General features: G+C 43.8%; 1 protein-coding gene across 4 annotated transcripts; it reads right to left on the reverse strand.

Annotated features, from left to right (window-relative positions):
• Nucleotides 1–501: 501 nt before the first annotated feature.
• Nucleotides 502–23,109, reverse strand: LOC103999724 (ABSCISIC ACID-INSENSITIVE 5-like protein 3). Of its 4 annotated transcripts, none has more exons than XM_009421553.3 (4): nucleotides 22,840–23,109; nucleotides 21,371–22,158; nucleotides 21,214–21,285; nucleotides 502–814 (listed from the first exon to the last, which is right to left on the reverse strand). In XM_009421553.3, exons 2-4 carry the CDS (start codon nucleotides 22,133–22,135, stop codon nucleotides 734–736), a joined length of 918 nt encoding a protein of 305 aa, XP_009419828.2. In that variant the 5' UTR covers nucleotides 22,136–22,158; nucleotides 22,840–23,109; the 3' UTR covers nucleotides 502–733. The 4 variants fall into 4 exon arrangements, with proteins under 4 accessions (XP_009419828.2, XP_009419830.2, XP_009419829.2 ...); XM_009421555.3 differs by having other exon boundaries at nucleotides 21,230–21,285; nucleotides 21,371–22,368; XM_009421554.3 differs by having other exon boundaries at nucleotides 21,371–22,368; nucleotides 22,840–23,108.
• Between the last annotated feature and the right edge of the window lie 1,540 nt (nucleotides 23,110–24,649).

Raw genomic sequence — 24,649 nt, forward strand, 5'->3', positions numbered from 1 at the left:
GCCGTAACAGATGTCAATTTATAGACGGGGGGGGACTAGGGTTAGGGTTATATTGGTGACGTGATGATCTGTGCCGTTCGTTCCTGTCAGATCAGACGGTTGGCTGTGGTTGGAAACCAAGTCGGAAACCAATCAACGATGCCGAGCCGACTCACTGGGTTCGTCCAACTCGTTCCCATCCAAATCCATCTTATCGCATAATCTTTCTTGAGACGGAAGATGAGTCTTGTAATATTGGAATCCTCTCGTTGATAAATCTGAATAGGCTTTTGTATTCGTTCTATCTGTTCTATGTTTCATACAACATTACTGAATCTGCTAATATAGATTTCAACATTAAGTCACAAGTGCTCTTGAACAAAGCAATTGAAAGTGCAACATATATTGTGATGAATTACAATTTGCCTGCATGCTTGCAGTTCTAATGAAGTCGATCTTCAGATCAAACAAGTGAAGAAGAAACAACACTTCATTTGTCATTGGATCTCAGCAACGAACAGGTAAAGGCACATGAGAAGTGGAATATCTTATATCACAATACTCATCGAGTTCTTTATGTTCAAAATCATTCACTTAGACAAACCAAACAAGGCCAGATACAACCTTAGAACACAAGCAGCAGACCGTTCAGCTCCCACTCTATTGTGAATGAATCCTGGAGCTGAATCAACATGCAAACATATGTTCCTAATGCATAACTTAATAGACCAACCCATCCAGATCTCTCGTCGGATCAGAAAGCGGCTGAACTCGTTCGACGGAGTTGATGCTTTGGTTCGGGCTGGGGAATATAGTGTATCATAGCTTCCAACTCCTGCAGATAAGCAAATAAACATTAACTTAGTGCCGATGCACAGATATAAATCAAAGAAGTTTGATGAAAAAAGGCTTTTTTCACTTGGTATCAAATCTATAATGGAATACATATCAATCATTATTTGTGCCACAATGAGTGCAGCAACTTCTGTAAAATATCGCCTGGCCAAGTTTACTAATAAATTTTGAAAGAAGTCAGCAACACATATCTGAACTGGTGAGCGCCAATATTTAGGCACTTTGCTCAATGGAAGTTCCCCAGCAATATAAACTCCACACAGATGCAACAAAAGAATTCTTTACATTGATGCATATTTACACAATGGTTAACTCTACCAGTATGAGCATTCTTATCATTTATGTCAGAAATCAGGACCACCTTAACTTTAGTGGAAGATCATGCAAAGATTACAATTGCTACCTTAATTATGCATCCTTACCCATGGCCATATTTGCTAAAGCTTGGAAACCTTCAACCTTGACCTTAATCTCCTCAAGTGTGAATAGTTTTTTGCAGATTAATTGACAAAAATAGTACTACAGCATACAAGCTTAGAATCTGTACCCTAAAATCACTTCCTCTTCATACCACAGGTTACTAGCTGCTTGTCGAAAGAGGGTCTTTTTTTCCTTGTATAATTCCTTACCAAACATCCTTGTTTTCAGGTCTCCTGAAGATTTTAACTTTTTAGCAAAAGCAAAAATTGTGGGACTGTTTATTCATGAAGACCCTCTCCCTTTGGAATTTAATTTAAAAATGAATGATATTCACTAAAGACTTTTTATCCACATTCCTCAACTATGTCAAGAATCTACTTTCTTCAATTTGAATATCTCTTATGAGCATCTTCCTCAATCCTCTCAATCCTAATAAGGTATCCATAATATGACATTGCCTCATAACTGATAACTGATGCTGTCTAAATATGTCTGTGTTACGACAGTGAGTAATGTGACCATTCAGGATATAATAAAAAATATATTAGGCCAATTAGGAAATGATGTTACACAAAATTATCCTTGTGCATCAGTATGTACAGTATCTTAAAACAATAATGAAATCTTGAATTCCTTGCTAAGTAAATTAATTTTTGACAGCAACAACAAATTTAAAATGTCAAACACCATCAAGAACTTTTGACAAGATAAATATGGCACAAAGTAAAAGAAGAGAGGAAAACCTAAGCTTTCAAGGAAAATAAAAGATTTTTTAAAATTTGAAAAGACAGACAAGAATTGCAAATCACTTCTATGAGCAAATTATGATCAAGGATGATCTCAATACCATTTAACCAGTTTGGCCAATCCTTATCCAAAGACCTCTTGAAGACTTGAAGCCTTCTTTAGCAAACCAAAGCCCAAGTCCCAATAGCACACTCACCACAATCCAAGTCTTAATAGGACTCAGATTAAGGCAGCCCTTACTCAAATAGGAGCAACCACTAAGGAAGGGGGGTGTAGTAGTACACGAGGCTCCCGCCAATGTAGAATATGGGGAGGGTCAATGTACGCAGCCTTACCTTTAAATATTTAAAGAGGCTATTTCTGTGACTCGAATCCTAGTCTCCTACGTTGCAAAGTAGCGAGCTTAGGGGAGGGGGAGGGGGGGGGGGGGGGGGGGGGGGGAGTAGTCTTACGAGGAAAATACTAGCTATCATGCTTTACAAGGAAAGTCCTTAAACCTTAAGGACTTAGGTTACCCCTCACCCTATAGAACAAGAGGTATGCTCCTATCTAAAGGCAATCAAACAAAGTCTCAAGCAAGAGCCCAACCGGACCAAGCTATTCCAGCCTTAGAAGAGAGAAGAGAATACAGAAGAAGAGGGAATGGAGGAATTCTGCAAGGTGCAACCCATCCTTCCAATTGCAATCTTCTTCCTTGAGTTCTAGCAGCCAAAACCTTGCATCAAAGCTTCGTCCAATGCTTATTGCATGTTGTCCAAACCTCAGGAGGAGGGTTCCAGGAGCAAGAGGGAAAGAGACCGGAACCGGTAGTGTCCTGCAGACTATCGAGAGCACCCAGGTGCTATCCAAAGACAACCTGCGCCCTACGCACCTATTAATCTTGTTACACACTTTTAATTTTGTTTGTTTTAAATCTTGTAATGAGCACTTTTAGTTTTATAAACAATAAGGGTTGTTTTCTTTTGATTTTACGCTTGGTCTTTCTACGATAGTTCTCTCCACCAAAACTTTTATCTGAAAGGTGGTATTGAGTCGATGGATCATTAAAACCGAACCCCATGTGGATCAGGTGGCATCATAGCAACAATATTGTAGATGGTGACCACAAGACAAGGATACAAAGAGTCAAGCGAAGAATTATAGGAGTTGGAGTCCAAGCCGTGCTCACCCAAGGAAGAAACATCGATAGGATGGCAGCCAACAACCCAACAGGCTTGATCGACCTTATTGCTCAGATGATAGTATTAGCCAAGGTTCGCAATACCGTACCGTACCGATGTTTCGACCTGAGCTCGATACCGGTATGGTACGGTATACCGAGTGGTACACCCAGGTGTACTGAGCGGTACACCCAGGTATGCCGAGTACTGTAGCTCTTCTACAGTGTTACAGTACACTGCTACAGTGCTACAATGCACTCGGACCGGTAACAGCGGTCCGCGTACCGGCAACCTGTCAAACCGGTACATACCGCCCGTACCGGGTGGTACAGTTCGGTACTGCAAACCATAGTATTAGCCCAATAGATGGAGATCGTGATTGGCTGGATGCAAGCCCAAATCAATCCTATAACAAAGCATGACCGAGCAAAGAACGTTATAGCAAAGGAGAGAGAGGTGTCTCCATTTGAGATGCGCAAACGCGAAGAAGACGCTGCTAAACAGAACATCGCAGCAAGGACTCGTCCCTTTCGAGTTGAGGCTCACATCGACATACTCTCCTACGATGAGTCGATCAACCTAAGGTATTAGACTCATGGATAGATCAACTTAATACTTATTTTGATCTATATGACTACAGCAGCAAGGATAAGGCGATGCTTGTGTGACTCAAGTTGACTGGACATGTGCTCGCATGGTGGAAAGTCTATCTTCAAACCAACAAAGATGATGATGTATCATAGACATGATTCATAAGGCTCATACAAGAGGAGTTCTACCCTATGGGGTATCTTGAAGAAAAAGAAAGTAGCACTACCCAAGTAGTGGCATTCGGAATTTTTCTCGACGACCACTCAACGATGATGAAAGACACTTCTTGCCTCCATGAATAGATTCATATAGAATTGAGCCTCTTTAGAGTATATGATATTTTGACCATTAGCAACATGGTGATGGCGATCGAGAAAAAGAATCACACCCGCAATAAGAAGCCTACGGAGAAGGCCAAAGGGAGGCCACTCAAAGGCCCAAGAGAATATCGGGGATGGTAAAACTTCTTCCTCAAAATGAAGTCATCTTTATTGTGAATATAGCAAAATTATAGGTCACTCTAGAGAAAAGTGTTGGAACGGTAACTTATAACTCTTCCCAAAAAAGTGGTTAAAGAACGATCAAAGTCAGTGAGTCGTGGCCATGACCATGGGCGACGACTCCATCGAACTTTTTTCGATTTCACACCTAGAACCAAGTCTATCGCTAATGACTAGACATAAGGTTTTCGACACGAATCGGACCCTCAGATCCAAAGGTTCAAGAAAAGTTCTTTACCATAAAAGATCTAAGTGAAGCAAGAAGTTGTTGACGTGATTTTCAACCTCATCCCAACGAGCTTATTGAAGGAGCTCAGCCTAGAGATGACATTGGAACTACGCCTAATAATTTATTTTTATTTTGCTTTCACACACAAAAATAGAAATATAATATTCATTTCTTATGGTTCACACACAAAAATGGAATATGAACTATTTACTTTCTAAAAATCACATCACTCACTAAGAAATAAATCAATTAATAATTTAATTGATTGGCAAAATTTCTAACTTGTCCACATGATTAAGAAAATCAATTTTAATCATTTCTGTAACCATACTACACAAACAAGGAAGTTAGTAATTTAAATAAAGTAATATATTATTTATAGTAATTAATTTATGTTAAGGGAGAAAATTATCGGTGATTACAAAAAGGATGGTGAATGCTTGTCGAAAGTTTGTGGCTCTCACTTCGACGTGCAAAGAACCAAAGTCTACCTTCATCATGATGAACTAGGGTAAGAAACCAAAGCGGGCAATAGCAACCTTGAAGCTCTAAGAAGTCTAGTAAAGCCCTTAAGTCAATGGTGATCGATAACAGGGAAAACTTCATCAACATAATATGTATAGATGACATGGCTAGCCACAACATCATCGACCACACCAACGGACCAAAGCAAAATCTTCAACCTACAAATAGAGAGAGAAGAAGACCTCAAGCAAGATTCAATAGGATGTGAATTGCCTAATCAACCAGTTTGGTCGATCTCTATCCAAGAGCCCCTTGAACACTTGAAGCCCTATTTGGCTAAGCAAAGCCCAAGTCCCAACAACCCACTCACCTTAATCCAAGTCCTAATAAGACGGATTAGGACAGCCCTCACTCAAATAGGAGCAACCACCAAGCAAGGAGGGTGCAGCAACACTACAAGGAAAGTACTAATTGTGCATGTCCTGCAAGGAAAGTCATTAAACTCTAAGGACTTTGCATATCCCTCACCCTATAAAACAAGGGGTGTGCTCCCATCTAAAGGCAATCAACAGAAGTCTTGAGCAAAAGCCCAACTAGCCCTAGCTATTCCAACCTCAAAAGAGAGAAGAAAAGAGAGGAGAAGAGAGAAAGGAGGAATTCTGTGAGGTATAGCCCATTCTTCCAATCGCAGCCTTCTTCCTCGTGTTCTAGTAACCAAAACCTTGCATTAAAGCTTTATCCAACTGTTGTGAGAAGTCCCCAATGCTTGTTGTCCAAACCTCCGAAGGAGGTTGCAGCAGCAAGAGAGGAGGAGGTTGAAATTGGCAACATTCCACAAACTGCCGAGAGCAGCCAAGAGCTGTCCAAAGACAACCTGCACTCTATGCACCTATTGGTCTGGTTACGCACTTTTAACTCTATCGTTTTAAGTCTTGTAAGTAGCTTTTAGCTTTACAAGCCAGTGATTTAAAAAGCGCAAGGTGCCAAAAGACGCTAAGGTCCAAAAACGCCTGAGGCGCTAAGCGCTCGCCCAGGCGCTCGCCGAAGCGAAGCGAGACGCTAAAATATAAAAATATATAATATAATTAATAAATATAATTATTTAAAATTTTAAATAAAAATATACTATTAAATTAAGAAAATCTAAGATACAAAATCATAATGTCACATTAACAAAAAGTTTCAAAATTCAAAATAACAATAATTTCAAATAAATATAAATTAACAGTATTAAAATCAAAATAATATATTATTAATCTATTAACAGTATTGAAAATTAATAATTTCAAATAAACCTAACAATATTAACAGTATATAGTATACTATTAACAGTATACAATATACTGTTAAATACTATTAACAGTATACAGAAGGAGAAGAAGGAAGAGTGTAAGAGGGTGCTGACTGCTGATTGAGAAAAGAGGAAGCGGCAGCAGCATCGGGAGCCGGAGCGGGAGTGTAAGGAGACAGCGGTAGCGGGAGCGGGAATGTAAAGAGGCAACGGCAAAGGGAGTGTAAGGAGGTAGCGGCAGCGGCAGCGGCAGCGGCGAGCAGCGACAGCAGCAGCGAGAGCAGGAGCGGGAGCGGGAGCAACGAGCAACGGGAGGCGCAAGCAGTGACAGCGGCAACGTTTGCAAGCAGCGACAGCGGCAGCGGCGAGCAGCGACAGCGACAGCGGGAGCAGGCGCAGGAGCAACGAGCAACGGGAGGCGCGAGCGGCGACAGCGACAGCGACAACGAATGTTAGGGTTGGGTTGTCGTTGATATCGGTTTTAGTTGGTTCGATTGAACCAACTGACCACCGAAGACCGAACCAGGACCGAACCAGACCTAAAATCCTGGTTCGGTCGCCTGGTTTAACCCAGACGCTCGCCCGAAGCGCCCAACACCTGGGCTCGGGCGAGCGCCTAGGCGGCGCCTCTTTGAAGCGCGACGCCTGGAAGTTTAGCGAGGCGCTCGGGCCTCGCCTCGCCCAAGCGCCCGAGCGCCTTTTTAAATCGTTGTTACAAGCAATATAAGTTGTTTTCTTTCGGTTTTACGCTTGGTCTTTCTGCCAGTTATAGGTGCCCTACAAGTCAATCACGTACGTGATGGCACGTATGACATGATACGCAGTCTTTTTGCTTATTATTATTATAGTATTTTTCACTTTATATTGTTTAATGCATAAATATATTGTGATATCCATGGATCTATGCAATGGGAATCGGATAGTGATCTGATCACGATAATGAGACTGATTCACCTTTAAACACAGTCCCTAAATAATCTTGGTCAAAGGTTACTTGAGAGGGATATTGAGATAACCGAACAGACTAGTGTGCTGTATATCTGTCCATATGATGGAAGCAGCTGGTCTCATAGCTGTTCGTATGGGGACACTAGGGCTACAATACAGGTGCTCATTGGAGAATGAGTTCACTGATTGATCCGTTCACGGAATGTTAAATGGTTGATGATACCTCATTGTCAGACAGCGATTCCATCGTCTCAGTGGTGTACCTGGTCCTTAGACTTAAGACACCAAGGATGTCCTGTATGAGTACTCCACTACCAGACTTATAGGTTTGATATTTCCAGATCTAGTACAACTGGTCATCGGGAGTGACAACGAACCTTACGAGGGATATTGAGTGTCGATAGAGGATCATTCGCTCTCAGTATCATGAAAGGAATATTTCATATGTTCTTACTTACACAAATCCTTAGCCAAGGTCATTCGGATTAAGAGAGAAAGAGTTTTATAGGAGAATCCGATTAGAGCAAGACTCGAGAAACCGTATGGGCCTGACAGCACCATGCCTAGTATATAATCTCTGGAATATTAGATGGATAAGGGACTCTAGGTACATAATAACTGAGGACAGATAGGTCCAAAGGATTAGATTCCCCTGTATCGTCTAGGGACTACGACGTAGTGGCCTAGTACGTTCGCAATCGATGAGTCGAGTGAATTATTATGAAGATAATAATTCACTGAGCCAGAAGGAGTTCTGATAGGTATGAGTCACGGACAACTTGATATTGGACCTAGAGGGTCACACACATATGATAGGTGTTACGACGAGTAGGGGTTCAGATATGAGATATCCACCGAAGCCCCTATCTTATTAGATATCTATTAAGCCCATGAATTATTGGATCCTATAGATAAGATCTAATAAGAGCTAATAAGATATTATTAGGTAGAGACCCATTAATATAAGAGCCTTAAGTAATTGGATAGAGATCCAATACCCAATAGAGTAGAATTCATTAGGGTTAAGTTGACAAAGAACCTCTATAAATAGGAGAGAACTAAAGGGCCATAGTCTAGGCCTTTTTAGTTACCACCTCCTATTCTCCTCTTCCCTTCTCCTTAGACAACAAGTGTGGAGATTTAAGTAGCGACTCGAGGAGCATCTACGTAGCTCCTGCCATGTGGATCACCGCTAGAGAGGAGAACACTTGATCTCCTTCATCCTCTCCTACAAATCTGCAGGAATTCAGGGATATACGATCTCCCTAGGTAACACATCTATCTCATACTTGGCTTTCAGTTTCGCGGGTTTTTGCGCACCAATCTTCGCACGACGATGAATACCTTTTTGGGAAATCTAAGATTATTGTTTTTTTCTTCTTCCGTTGCACATGTGATGTCGCCCCTAGATTTCCCTACACTTTTTGCGATAGTTCTCTCCTCGACCAAGGCTTCCATCCAAAAGATAGTATCAAGTCAACAGATTATCAAACCCGAATCCCATATAGATCAAATCAAGGATATTAATTTCAAATGATACTACCTGTATTCAGCGGTATATATAGGTCCGCCAATAGACTGGTACGTAGACCGCTCGCTATGGGCGGTATCAGCTTGGTTGCAGTGAGCAAAAAAGAAGCGTCGAGGAAGAAGAGGGAGAAGGTGTTCGAAGAAGAGGGATAATCGGGAGAACCTCGACACTTCCCAATCCAACGCCGCCCTCCCTCGATGATCCCGATCTATGAGGTAACGGAGAGACGACAGCTTGGCTTCTTCCGCGTTCTTCAGAGACGTCTATGGCCTTCACCGTCTTCGCTGAACACCGCAGATGAGGAGAAGACCGCGTCTTCTCCTCATCTAACGCAACGAGGAGAAGAAAAGGAGGTGACGTCGCCGAGGTAGCATACGCCTCCTTTTTCTTATTATTATTATTATTATTATTATTATTATTATTATTATTATTATTATTATTATTATTATTATTATTATTATTATATATATATATATATATATATATAAAGGTATGCAATACTGTACTGTACCGATGTTTCGAGGTTGGCTCGATACGGTACGATACCGGGGTACCGAGCGGTACATCATGGCATACCGAGCGGTACACCTTGCTATACCGAACAATTTTATATATTTTCTTCATTACTGTAGCACTGTAGCACTGATACAGTATAGCACTGTAGCACTGTAGCACTATAGCGATATCGGGCGGTCCGTGTTGTCACGGACAAACTTCTAAACAGAATGTTTGATGTAATGCTTATGTATGTCCGTGTCTTTTGGTATGTTCATGCTTTGTACAACATGTAGAGGGATGGCCGAAGGCTTAATAGTCCCATCTTAGTTAGGTTGGTGGTCGTTTTAGGCTTGTAAATAAAGGTTGTGTCATGTGGACACGTGCGAGAGATTTTCGATCTATAATGGACCATTTTACCCTTTATTGTGCAATTGTTCAGAACTTGTAAAGTTTGTTTGTAATTTGCATTGTCTATGAAGTGTTTTCGGAGATGTTTGCTTGTGGATCCTGAGTGAGGCATTTTCTCTATCCCGTTCTCTCTTTAGTGGGTCCTAAGGGACCATGGGAGGCTTCGAGGAGCCTGACCTTTGCGGATAGACACGCAAGAGTGCCGCACGACTTAGGCAAAACCAGCTAAGTCTGTGACAGATGGTATCAGAGCGGGACAAGCACTCATAGAAATACTTAGCATGCAAACGTGGGGGGACCTAGCGGGGCTGCGTTGAGGGCAATCAGCACACACGCGACCGTTTGAGGGAAAACGGGCATGGAGATGTAGGGAAAAGGAGTCGCTCGGAGAAGCGGGCATCTGACATTGGCATTCAGAGGAATGGCCAACCCTTCACGCAAGAGGCACCACGAGAACAAGCAAGCTTGGAAAAATGCGGAGCACACAAAAGTTAGGATGGCTGAGTTTGAGCTACGGCTCAACGTTGACAACTATACTTGATGATGCTCAAGACAAGCGAGGCGCTTGATAAAGGATGAGACCATGCAAGGTGAAATGAGTTGTTCAGTGACCAAAAGAGTTGTGCAAAGCTCACAAGAGGTGAGGGGAATTGCTAACTCAAAGAATTTGGTACTCATGCATAGGCTTGTATGTGGATGATGGAATATTTGCGGCCATCCCAAGGCGACCGAAACTCGGCGCCATGGAGCATTGAAACTTTCTCTTCGGCATGTGAAGGATACGTCCGTAGGAGGCTGAAGGGTGCAACGAGTTCAGCATGTTGCTAGGCCTTGAGTGGTGCAGCAGGGGCTGTATTGACGTGGAGTCACAATCTAGCAAGTTGCAGGAGGCAGAACAATGCACAGTTTGTTCAGCAGATCGGAGTAGTCCAAGGGGATGGTGGTCTCCGAAACGAAGAGAGATGTTGCTCCAACGGGACAGTTATCCAGGAGGGATAAGTCTCGGCTCCCCAGAGTGTAACGGACAAACTTCTAAACAAGATGTTGGATGTAATGCTTATGTCTGTCCGTTGTCTTTTGGCATGTTCATGCCTTGTACAGAATGTAAAGGGGCGGCCGAAGGCTTAATAGTCCCATTTTAGTTGGGTTGGTGGTCTCTTTAGGCTTGTAAATAAAGGTTGTGTCATGTGGACACGTTCGAGAGCTTTTCGGTCTGTAATGGACCATTTTACCCTTTGTTGTGCAACTATTCAGAGCTTGTAAAGTCTGTTTGTAATTTGCATTGTCTATGAAGTGTTTTTCGGACATGTTTGCTTGTGGATCCCGATTGAGGCGTTCTCTTTAACCCGTTCTCTCTTTTGTTGGTCCTAAGGGACAATGGGAGGCTTCGGGGAGGCTGACCTTTGCGGACGGACGCGCGAGGGTGCCGCACGCCTTAGGCAAAACCAGCTAAGGTCGTGACATTGTGGTATCAGAGCGGGACAAGCACTCATAGAAACACTTGACATGCAAACGTGGGGGACCTAGCGGGGCTGCGTTGAGGGCAGTCAGCACACGCGCGACCGTTTGAGGGAAAACGGGCATGGAGATGTAGGGAAAAGAGTCGCTCAGAGGAGCGGGCATCTGAGATTGGCATTCAGAGGAATGGCCAACCCTTCGCGCAAGAGGCACCACGAGAACAGGCAAGCTTGGAAGAATTTGGAGCGCACAAAGGTTGGGATGGCTGAGTTTGAGCTACGGCTCAACGTTGACAACTTTACTTGATGGTGCTCAAGGCAAGCGAGGCGCTTGGCAAAGGACGAGACCATGCAAAGTGGAATGAGTTGCTCAGCGACCGAAAGAGTTGTGCAAAGCTCACAGAGGTGAGGGGAATTGCTAACTCGAAGAATTCGGTACTCATGCATGGGCTTGTATGCGGACGATGGATTGTTCGTGGCCATCCCAAGGCGGTCGAGACTCGGCGCCATGGAGCATTGAAACTTTCTCTTCGACATGCGAAGGATACGTCCGGAGGAGGCTGAAGTGTGCAACGAGTTCAGCATGTTGCTAGGCCTTGAGGGGTGCAGCGGTGGCTGTATTGACGTGGAGGCGCAATCTAGTAAGTGCGTTTGCAAGAGGCAGAACAATGCACAGTTTGTTCAGCAGATCGGAGTAGTCCAAGGGGATGGTGGTCTCCGAAACGAAGAGAGATGTTGCTCCAACGGGACAGTTATCCAGGAGAGATAAGTCTCAGCTCTCTAGAGGGAGAATCATGTGAGACGGACTTCACATGTTGAGGAGGAGTACCTCACAAACAACAACTCCACGAAGCTCGATGGACTGAGCAAGCGGCGAGGAGTCGTCGCATGATCTCGCTTGAGAGAATGCATTGGTGGATGCATTGCGAGATCAAGTGGGGGAGCGACCCAAAGCAACTCAAATGGAGGCACACTTGGAGTCGATATGGAGATCGGACTCAAGGGAGGGCTGACCCGTGGAATGGTGGGCGCGAGGGCCACCATCGACTCAATGCAGAAACGAGGAGCGGAGCAACTTGGGTGTAACTTGGCGAAGTACCCAAGCCGCATGAAGGGAGCCAGCATAGAAGTTGGAACATGGAGCAGAGGCACAGTGCTTTCCCTAGACAGAGGTCAAGGACATGAACTCTTGTAGAGGCAGGAGTAGAATCATGCTGTTCCCTGGGTCCTTCATTCTGACAGAGCGGACTCATCTTGCATGGTGCCAAAGACGAAGGGAGCTTCGGGGCACATGCACCTTATCTCGGAGGAGCATTCGATGGAGGAACTAAGGCGACTCAATTTGCAGAGGCGAAGTTGGGTACAGAAGGCCTTAGCACGGGGCAAGAGGACGCAGAGGCGGGTACTCTTGAAGAATATGCCACAGTGTTGCCATTCGAGTTGCTATGAAGGAAGCAGTGTGCAGCGGAGATTGTGTTGGTAGGGGCAGAGGCCCAGGATCCAGGCAATGGTGCACAAATTACAGTGAAGTCGGTGGACTTCGGGAGCTACTAGGCGACGGACTGTCCTAGAGCGGTGCTTCATCTAGGTGTGACCCAAGAGTGGGTGGATGAAGGTCGATTGCCAAAGGAGCGAACAAAATCGAAGGTGGAGGAGACCCTGCGATGTATTGGCAGAGGCCACACATGGAGGGTTCACAATTCGAGTTTATTCCACAAGGATCAGAATGCAATGGAGATGTCACCAGGAGGCGACATGGTGCAGCGGATCGTGGTGGAACAGTTCGTGGCAATGCGACACACACGACATAGTCCCGTGAGGGATGAGATCATATGGAGGTATGATCGGGAGCTACTGGGAGCTCCGCTTTGGTGAACAACACGACGGCAAGAAGGGCTATGGATTCAAGGAGTGAAGGCCATGGTACCGCAGAGGCGGGTCTTCCGGGCGTGCACCGAATTTTGCATCGGATGAAAACCTTGGTCATCAGCATATGGGGGCTGGGTTCCACCAAGGGAAAAGTTCGAATGCAAGTACCAGTGAGTCCCATGAGAGGGACTTGATCATGCAGAGGTATGATCGAAGCAGCTGGAGAGTTGGACTGCTCCAGAGCTCATATTCGCTTAAGGGAGCCCGACAAGTCAGAGGACAAGGTCGAGTAAGCGAACGTTGCTACCAAGGAAGCTAAGGAGAACAGAATCGGTGCAAACCCTACAATGTGATGGCAGAGGCCATGCATGGGAGTTGCAGTCTGTCTTTCCATCGACCAAACAGACTGCTTGGAGAACATAGAGGTGTTGAAGCAGGAGGTCGAAAGGGGCGAGGAAGCGACGACGAGTCCAGAGGGACTTAGCTACCCAAAATCAAGCATCAGTTAGAATGGAGGTGGACTCAGAGGAGTGCCACGGAGACATCTCTACTGATTGTGAAGGAAAGGGATACAGAGGCGAGGCGACGGATAGTAGGGCCATGGGCATGGCAGCGCCATGGTACCGCAGAGGCGGGACTTCCGTGCAAGTCATTGATCCCTTGCTCTCACGGAGGGAGAGTGCTTGGTCGTGAAAGGGGCCGAGGAGGTGGAGCATGCAGAGGCAATCTCCAAGTACCGAGACAAGGCTGAAGGGCAGAGGCCAAGAAACTTCGTAAGACCGGTGTCAACAAGTTTCTCATCAAGATAGCCGTAAGTGAAGGACTTCGGGTCATGCAAGAGTGCACGACCAAGGAACGAAGCAGGCAGTACGTGGTGCTGTACCTTTGCTACTCAGTGGAGTAGGCGGCAGGGTTGATGGAGAAGACGGTACAATCCCAGAGGCGACCTCATCTATCAGAGAATTACTCCAAGTTGGGGTGAAAACTTCCTGCATTCCAGAAGTTCAATGGCATTGAGAAGGTGAATCACAGTAGCTAACTCGACGCAAGGAGTGCAAACACTTCAAGTGCTTCAGAAGTGTGAGCAAAGAGCAGGCGAAGGCCAGTAACCAGCTCGATGCATGAAGTACAACCTCGAGGAGGCGGGCGAAGTCAAGTAACCTTTGCCTTCTCAACTCTTAAGAGAATGGGCGAAACCGAGTACCCCAGTTCTCTTATCTATCCAGCAGAGGAGCTCTGCACAAGTTCAAAGACCCTTCGAAGATAATGGAAGACAATAGTTGCCAAAATCCTCACCAACGGTGATCAGTGCTACTGAGAGTAGATTGTCCGCTTCATTTCCCAACGAAATGCCAATCGAAAGCGGAAGTGATGCGAACCTACTTGGATGTGACAACTAACTGAAAGAAGAGTCAATGAGCAGATTTTGTGGAGGAAGGACCCAAAACTTCAGAAGTTTGCGAGGCGATGCTCGTTAAAGCTCCAACAAGCATCCACCCAGTTCAAGCAGCATGTGGAAATTTTGAGAAACTGGCGCAGTAAGAATGGTCTTTTCCTTCATTTGGTGGATCCGCAGGAATCAACGAGGATCAACACAACTCAGCCAACCCCACACCAGAGTCAGAGTCATTGGCGAGTTGAAGCAGCATGGCGGATCAAAGGTTCGACTACTCAGAAACAGCAGCAGAGAGAAGCTAGGAGCCAGGAGGCGCATTGCAGCTGGAGCAGAAGATTGAAGACTCAGCAAAGGCGAAGAGTTGCAGTGTTCACAAAGGCTTCGACGAGGACGTCGAAAGGATAAGTGGGGGAGAATGTAACGGACAAACTTCTAAACAAGATGTTGGATGTAATGCTTATGTCTGTCCGTTGTCTTTTGGCATGTTCATGCCTTGTACAGAATGTAAAGGGGCGGCCGAAGGCTTAATAGTCCCATTTTAGTTGGGTTGGTGGTCTCTTTAGGCTTGTAAATAAAGGTTGTGTCATGTGGACACGTTCGAGAGCTTTTCGGTCTGTAATGGACCATTTTACCCTTTGTTGTGCAACTATTCAGAGCTTGTAAAGTCTGTTTGTAATTTGCATTGTCTATGAAGTGTTTTTCGGACATGTTTGCTTGTGGATCCCGATTGAGGCGTTCTCTTTAACCCGTTCTCTCTTTTGTTGGTCCTAAGGGACAATGGGAGGCTTCGGGGAGGCTGACCTTTGCGGACGGACGCGCGAGGGTGCCGCACGCCTTAGGCAAAACCAGCTAAGGTCGTGACAAGAGGGAGAATCATGTGGAACGGATCTCACATGTTGAGGAGGAGTACCTCAACAAACAACAACTCCACGAAGCTCAATGGATTGAACAAGCGGCGAGGAGTCGTTGCATGATCTCGCTCGAGAGAATGCATTGGTGGATGCATTGCGAGGTTAAGTGGGGGAGCGACCCAAAGCAACTCAAATGAAGGCACACTTGGAGTCAATATGGAGATCGGACTCAAGGGAGGGCTGACCTATGAAATGGTGGGCGCGAGGGCCACCATCGACTCAATGCAAAAACGAGGAGCGGAGCAACTTGGGTGTAACTTGGCGAAGTACCCAAGCAGCATAAAGGGAGCCAGCATAGAAGTTGGAACATGGAGCAGAGGCACAGTGCTTTCCTTAGACAGAGGTCAAGGACAGGAACTCTTGCAGAGGCAAGAGTAGGATCATGTTGTTCCATGGGTCCTTCATTCTGACGGAGCGGACTCATCTCGCATGGTGCCAAAGACGAAGGGAGCTTCTGGGCACATGCACCTTATCTCAAAAAAGCATTTGATGGAGGAACTAAGGCGACTTAATTTGCGGAGGTGAAGTTGGGTTCAGAAGGCCTTAGCACGGGGCAAGAGGACACAGAGACAGGTACTCTTGAAGAATATGCCATAGTGTTGCAAATCAAGTTGCTAGGCAGGAAGCGGTGTACAGCGAAGATTGTGCTGGTAGGGATAGAGGCCCAGGATCCAAACAATGGGGCACTAATTGCAACGAAGTCGGGGGACTTCGGTAGCTACTAGGCGACGGACTGTCCTAGAGCGGTGCTTCATCTAGGTGTGACCCAAGAGTGGGGGGATGAAGGTTGATTGCCAAAGGAGCGAACAAAATCGAAGGTGGAACAGACCCTACGATGTATTGACAGAGGCAACACGTGAAGGGTTCACAATTCGAGTTCATCCCACAAGGATCAGAATGCAATAGAGATGTCACCAGGAGGTGACATGGTGCAGCGAATCGTGGTGGAACAGTTCGTGGCAATGCGATACACACGACATAGTCCCGTGAGGGACTAGATCATATGGAGGTATGATCGGGAGCTATTGGAAGCTCCACTTCGGTGAACAATACGACAACAAGAAGGGTTATGGATTCAAGGAATGAAGGCCATGGTACCGCAAAGGCGGGTCTTCCGTGCATGCATCAAATTTTGCATCGGATGAAAACCTTGGTCATCAGCATAGGGGGGCTGTGTTCCACCAAGGGAAAAGTTCGAATGCAAGTACCAATGAGTCCCATGGGAGGGACTTGATCATACAGAGGTATTATCGAAGCGGTTGGAGAGTTGGACTGCTCCAGAGCTCATATTCGCTTAAGGGAGCCCGGCATGTCAGAGGACAAGGTCGAGTAAGCGAACGTTGCTACCAAGGAAGCTAAGGAGAACAGAATCGGTGCAAACCCTACAACGTGATGGCAGAGGCCATGCATGAGAGTTGCAGTCTGTCTTTCCATCGACCAAAGGGAACTGCTTGGAGAACACAGAGGTGTTGAAGCAAGGGGTCGAAAGGGGTGAGGAAGCGACGATGAGTCCAGAGGAACTTAGCTACCCAAAATCAAGCATCAGTTGGAATGGAGGTGGACTCAGAGGAGTGCCACAGAGACATATCTATTGATCATGAAGAAAAGGGATGCAGATGCGAGGCGACGGATAGTAGGGCCATGGGCACGACAGCAACATGGTACCGCAGAGGCGGGACTTCCGCGAAAGTCATTGATCCCTTGCTCTCACGGAGGGAGAGCACTTGGTCGTGAAAGGGGCCGAGGAGGCGGAGCATGTAGAGGCAATCTCCAAGTACCGAGACAAGGCTGAAGGGCAGAGGCCAAGGAACTTCGTAAGACCGGTGTCAACAAGCTTCTCATTAAGATAGCCGAAAATGAAGGACTTCGGGTCAGGCAAGAGTGCATGACCAAGGAACGAAGCAGACAGTATGCGGTGTTGTACCTTTGCTACTCGATGGAGTAGGCGGTAGGGTTGATGGAGAAGACGGTACAATCCCAGAGGCGACCAAACCTATGCGAGAATCACTCCAAGTTGGGGTGAAAACTTCCTGCATTCCAGAAGTTCGATGGCATTGAGAAGGTGAATCATAGTAACTAACTCAACGCAAAGAGTGCAAACACTTCAAGTGCTTCAAAAGTGTGAGCAAAGAGCAGGCGAAGGCCAGTAACCAGCTCGATGTATCGAGTACAACCTCGACGAGATGGGCGAAATCAAGTAACCTTTGCCTTCTCAACTATTAAGAGAATGGGCGAAACCGAGTACCTCAATTCTCTTATCTATCTAGTAGAGGAGCTCTGCATAGGTTCAAAGACTCTTCGAAGATAATAGAAGATAATAGTTGTCAAATCCTCACCAACGGTGATCAGTGTTACTAAGAGTAGATTGTCCGCTTCATTTCCCAACGAAACGCCAATCGAAAGCGGAAGTGATGCAAACCTACTTGGATGTAACAACTAAGTGAAAGAAGAGTCAATAAGCAAATTTTGTGGAGGAAGGATCCAAAACTTCAGAAGTTTGCAAGGCGATGCTCGTTAAAGATCCAACAAGCATCCACCCAATTCAAGCAGCATGAGGCATTTGAGAGACTAGCGCACTAAGGATGGTCTTCTCCTTCATCTGGAGGATCCGCAAGAACCAATAGGGATCAACACAACTCAGCCAACCCCACACTAGAGTCAGTCATTGGCGAGTTGAAGCAGCATAGCGGATCAAAGGTTCGACTACTCAAAAACAACAGCGGAGAGCAGTTGGGAGCCAAGAGGCGCATTGCAGCTGGAGCAGAAGATTGAAGACTCAGCAAAGGCGAGGGGTTGCAGTATCGACAAAGGCTTCGATGAGGACGTCGAAGGAATAAGTGGGGGAGAATGTCACGGACAAACTTCTAAACAGGATGTTTGATGTAATGCTTATGTATGTCCGTGTTTTTTGATATGTTCATGCTTTGTACAGCATGTAGAGGGACAGCCGAAGGCTTAATAGTCCCATCTTAGTTAGGTTGGTGGCCGTTTTAGGCTTGTAAATAAAGGTTGTGTCATGTGGACACGTGCGATAGATTTTCGGTCTATAATGGACTATTTTACCCTTTGTTGTGCAACTGTTCAAAGCTTGTAAAGTATGTTTGTAATTTGCATTGTCTATAAAGTGTTTTCGGATATGTTTGCTTGTGGATCCCGAGTGAGGCATTTTCTCTATCCCATTCTCTCTTTAGTGGGTCCTAAGGGACCATGGGAGGCTTCGGAGAGGCTGACCTTTGCGGACGGACACGCAAGGGTGCCGCACGACTTAGGCAAAACCAGCTAAAGTCCGTGACAGCGTACCGGTATGCTGTCGGACCGGTACGTACCGCCCATACCGGGCAATACCATTCGGTACTACATACCATGATATATATATATATATATATATATATATATATACCGAGCAGGACACCCTGGCATATCGATCGGTACACCCGAACCGTACCATATCGAACAAAGCTTGAAACGTCGATACGGTATGAAATTGAGAACCTTGAATCAAATTGAACCTAATCCAAGATTAAACCACTAAAGGCTTATTAAGTTACCAAGGCCCACATATATTTGAAGTTCAACATAAATATCACAAAAGTTATGATCTTAAACAATGGGCAAGAGAGACTCGAGGCAACCATTTTCCCATCAACTATGGCTTTTTAAGTTTCAGATGACAGATTCAGCAAATTGGGTCAACAGATAAGCCTCGAAATCAGATAAATAATATTGAACTTTCTTCATTAACAGTAAATTAGCATCAAGTCTTGGAAGTTGAAGCCAGTACATGAAATTGCTATATAAAGGGAAAGCATTAGCAGGCCATCTGGAATTGAACGCTTAACTGGAAGAACCTTTAACACATAATTATAGCTTCATGGCAATTTCTTGATCATGGATACACCAGAAGTGAACGAGATTGATGAGTTCAGAAGGAATCCCTTGATGATTGAAAAGCAGAATCAAGTTCGAATCCTATATTTTCTAGATTCTAATATCTAAATATAAGTCCAGAAACTAAATGTTGCCTCCACTCCTCTTAACAATTCAGACCAAAAGGAAAATACATAAAGATTCCAGCAGAAGTCTACCATATGCATTTTAGCAGCTACAAGCACAAAATCTGCTGCATAGGACAGATCTTAGTGTTATTTAATATAATGCTCCAACCATGAAATGAAAATTTAAAAAAAAACAAGTATGAAAGAAGATGAAACCATCATCTTAATTTTATTGAGTATCAACAGTGGAGAAAACCATAAATTTATATCATAAATGAATATTCAATTCAAGTGACAACAATAACAACATATCTAAAACCATATGCCCATCTCGTCAATTATTGAGTATCAACAGTGGAGAAAATACTACTAAGTCCTCACAAGAATTAGAAAAAGAATTCTCACAAGAAGTCTTCGCAAGATATCTTCAAGCACCCAGTACGTATCCAATTAATTAATAACTATGTGAAAGATCACACACTTAAAGTGTTAGATACATAACGAGAATTATCAGATTCAGATGAGTATACTATCTGAAACATAAGATGATAACTAACAGAATATTAAGTGAAGTAAGAAAAGTCCTTTTAATTGTTTCTACACTAATGTTTCAGTAAAATGAACTTGCTTTCACCATTTCAACCAAAGGTCTGAATCATGTTTTTCCACCAGTTGCATCGGAAGCACTTACTATTTTTAACATTTTCAACAATTAAAAGTTTCTTTCAACTTTCATAGTCTACCATAAAAACTATATGATCCAACACAATCTCTTCTGGCAATGGGAACCAATGTTGATTTTGAATTTACAAAATGAAGAAAGATGACAACAACAACAACAACAACAATAGAAGTAACAACAACGGCCATGAAAATAGTAACAATACTGGAAGTTGTAATTTATAATATCCTACCATCTAGTCTATTACAACCCTTTTAGCTATGATCTTTGACACAGCAAGTTATTTATAAGTTTGGCGACTTGTGAAATTTCTGTAAATTTTGCAAGCTAGAAAATGCATAAACTTGCTGTCAAACTTAAAAATATTCACCATTTATTACCTTATAAATTGACCAAAACAAGAGTTTTCTCTGCTGTTGGACCCAAAAACATTAAGCATTATCTATGATGCAAAACGTCAAGATATCCATTCATTAATCTTTAATCCAGTCCAGTAATGGTTTACGACAGCTTACTAAAATTTTCTCACATCAGTCATAAACAGGTGCATCGGAGGCACTTTTTAGAAGGTAGTCAGATTCAAACTGATTCAGAAATATATTTGAAGGTCAAAAGGTTTGAGGGACTAGCTTGCCTCCTTTTACTCTTTCTTTAGCATTTTTTACTCTCTTACTAGATGTTGCTGGCAGTTTAAGAAGACCTGAATACAATCTCCTTGTGCTTTATATTATGAGATCTCAGACATAGACAGATTGTCTGACTAAAATCTCTGGCCCAGGCAGATATTACTTTTTAATTTTCTTCATACTTTCTTTCTTACCTTAATCTGTCCATAGCAATCCAAGATAGGAACTATTCTGAACTTGTCAAAACTTGTTTTATACCATCAATTATCCAACTTCTCCACTTTTTTTTCTCTCTTTTTCTTACTGCAGAGAAATGGAGCAATAAATAAAGTTGTAATATTACTTGCAAGATAATTTTTCTAATGATGAATATAAATTTGCCAATATCAAAACTGGGAATAGAAAAAGCAGATTAAGTTATATAATATATTTTCCAAACATTGAAGTACCATTTAAGTTTAGGTGATTGAAGATTATGCTTCTGATGAAAACCGCATCTGAAAGATGTAGATTTTATTTCATTCAAATGACCACTAAATATAAAATAATTAATAGTGAGATAAGAATAGGGTTTTTGTATCCATCCATCCTCACCAACTTGAATCATTGATCTATCATCAATTAGAGGAAGTTCAAGGAAAAATATAGAAGGTACCCTTTGCTGTCTCAACCTCTGATTTTCTTCTTCAAGTCTGGAGACCTTGTTCTCCAGCTCATTCGTGTAAGCCTGTTGATAGAAAAACCAGATGTGTATAACTAAGATCCATGAATCAACACTAGCATCAACAAAGATAAAACATCCATAGTCTTGCCTGCTTCCTAGCTCGTGAACGGGCAGCTGACTCACGGTTCTTGATCATTCTCTTCTGCTTCCTCTCGACAGTCTTCTTCGTCGTGTCCTCCGAAGGCCCCCTCTTCCGCCTTGGTGTTTGTGGATCAAGTGGGGACAAATTGGCTCCTTCACCATCACGGTACCTCGAGTCCAACATGGTTCCAATGCCGACAGCCAGAGGTTGTGGCACCTGTTGACCCACAAAAGCTCCCATTCTGCTCTGCTGAGCTTGTTGCTGCTGATGCTGATGATACTGCTGCAACCACTGTGTCCTTGGATCAAGACCCACATTGCCAATCCGATTGCTCCTACTCTGATCAGATCCTTCCGTGACCACCCCAGCTTTTGACAAGAAGTCCTCAAGAGTCATTTCCCCTAGGGTCGGCTGCCTTCCATAATCCGCAACACCATCACTATTCTCCTTCTGCCCTGTTTGGATGTGCCTCCACACCTCGTCGACTGTCTTCTTGCTCAGGGCACGCGGCATGGTGATACTCCCCTCGCACCGGATGCCTGGACATCCTACACCAGTGCCGCCGCCATCGTCAGGGCCTGCAGACTGATTATCCTCGCACGGGATCACACTTCTGAGGAGCTCATCAAGGTTCATGCTGTGCAAGGGCTCACCCAAGTGGCTCTGGACCTCATTGAGGGTGAGGCTGTAAAGGGACCCTTGCCTGGCCAAGCTCTGGATCGGTGACTGCTGCCCTCCACCAACGCCCTGAGTCGCCATTGTCATGCTCATTTACCAGTTCTTCCTGCTGAAACCTAGAATACCATCGGATCATCAGGCTCGGTGCCCCATCTTGCTGCTTTCTTTAAGGCCCAGAGACACCAGCTACTTTCCTACCTCTTAGCCAGTCCGACAAAAAGAATTCACACAACCTTTCAAGTCTAAAACTTCAAGCGAACACAAGAAAGGGGGGAAAGAAGGAAAAGGTCAAGCTTTACGATCCTCAAGGAGAAGGACTACCTTCCCTGCATAAAAGAAGCACAAACCACTGAAGACTGTAATGCAAGGCTTGAAGGAAACAGAAAACTTAGAAAGGATGAATGGTTTCATCTTTCCAACAGAGAGAAACAACTTCAATCAACACAGTCGAGCCCTTGCAGTGGCCACCCCTAAAAACCAGCGCAATCAATGTAGGAAATTACATCAGAAGATCTTAGAAATTGTCCAGGGAAAAGAAGATGAACCCTACCCAGTCAAACACAAAAAAAGAAAGACGCAGAAATCAAGTCCCCAAATGGTGATGCCATCAAAGATTACGTTACAAGCATGTCCAACTAGAACAAAAAAGAAAAAATCTAACATGGATATCGCAGAGATTCCCCAGCCAAAGAAGCTATTTGGGTTTGAACTCGCTCGACCCAAAAGATCTGCAAAGGAATCAACACAAACATCTGACCAAGAACAAAGCGATCCTATGATACTTCCCGTTTCCTTACCTGTTGGGACCAGATCAGAATCTATCAGCTGCAGCATCCATCTCCATAAGGAAACAACAAACTCTCGGCAATTGGAAAGTCACCAGAGAGAATCCTAGGAGTGAGGACATGACGTGAGAAAGCCTCGGTTCTTGGCCTTCTTGTATCTGTATGTGGTGACATATCATGCACTTGTGCTTTGTCGCCCAAGCGAAGGTCCCATGATGGGTATACTACTCTAAAGGAGCAGGAATATTAAAAGCCAAACTTCCATCTGCTTTCTCAGGCGTTGCATAAACCTCGTTACATAAGAATCAAACAAATGTTGTATGATTTTTCTAAAAAATTATCTCTGGATTTTTTTTTAAATATTATTTGGTTTTTTTTCTCTTATATCTTAAATACACCTTATCCTCATTTATCATCCGTCGCTTTCATCCCATCGTGACGTTCAATCGCTTTCGTCCTATTTGTTTCTCTTTTATTTTTTTTCTCTTTATGCTTCGACTTTTCTTCTATTTTCTTCTCTCATCTTCACGTTTGACCACTTAGATGCAATAGTAGCTCGTAACGAGATAAAAGTAATGAAACCTTATAGAAAAAAATGAGACCTTTACGATGAGATAGAGATGATCACATGGAAACGATAGGGTAGAGTCAAGCAAATAGAGTCGATGAGACCTCGTAGCGAGATTAAGACAGTCCATATTTGGTACATTATCTTTGGAAGGAAAAACAAATATATCATGGCATTGAAGGTGGTTCCCCATCATGATCATGAGATGAGATGTTTAGAGAAACAAATATAGCATAGCATCGAAGGAGGTTCCTCATCATGAGGTGTTTCTTTGAGACATCGTTACTTCTTTCATGTCAAGAAACAAAAGTCCTTTAGCTGCTTGTTAATGGTCATCTTTTGGCTATGCATCCTTGAAATAACTCAAGAGGGTGTGTTATAGTGTGGTGGTGCTTCACCAGATTAACTGCAAACAAGAATGTTCTTACAAGTAAGAAAGAAAACAAGAATGTTGTGTGATGCAAAGTCTTCAACTTGTGCCATCAAATCCAACTTGGCAATGATTGGGGACTCCCCAACTCTTTGAACGAGAGGGACCACAGAGTTCCTGTTCTAATCATTCTAAATTGGTTTACATGAGGAAATCTACAGGAGTCATCCTAGGAAGGTGAGAAGAGTGTACTGATTCACATATGTTACTCTGCTGCATTTTGTACTATGCCTGTGGCAGAAACTCCAAACAGGATTATTTGACTTAATGCCAGAACTACAGACTGGACTTTTTCTTCAAGGTGGTCCTTGAGATTGCGCTGTGATATCAGCATTGCTTGGTGAAATAGTTGCCCTTTTTTTCTTTTATTTTGGAGGAAATACACTGATGGAGAAAGATTATAAGCTGCTGTGTTACTGTGACCATGAAGAAATGTATAGGCTCAGATCAGATTATTATCATTAAACTGGTGTCTGTCATAGCTGTTTAATGAACCCTCATAAACATTAGCTATTAGATTTGTCACCCTCATCAATGCAGAAATCTTCAAGCCTCTTCTGTAATAACATTTGAAGATTTATCCATCTTCCAAGTAAATGTTAACTGATGACAGAAGTATAGTAATTTGTCACTCCATTGCTCTTTCACTCATCTCTGAAATTTATTGAATATGTTTCTTCACAGGAGCAAAAGTATTCTCTACTATGTGTAACATAGTTCATTTAAACTTTTCTATCCTCACAGGGTGTTTATATATATATATATATATATATATATATAGAGAGAGAGAGAGAGAGAGAGAGAGATTTGCAGGGTGATAGTTT

The sequence above is a fragment of the Musa acuminata genome, unplaced genomic scaffold, assembly GCF_036884655.1.
Source record: "Musa acuminata AAA Group cultivar baxijiao unplaced genomic scaffold, Cavendish_Baxijiao_AAA HiC_scaffold_1138, whole genome shotgun sequence".
In the NCBI taxonomy this organism is placed as follows: domain Eukaryota; kingdom Viridiplantae; phylum Streptophyta; class Magnoliopsida; order Zingiberales; family Musaceae; genus Musa; species Musa acuminata.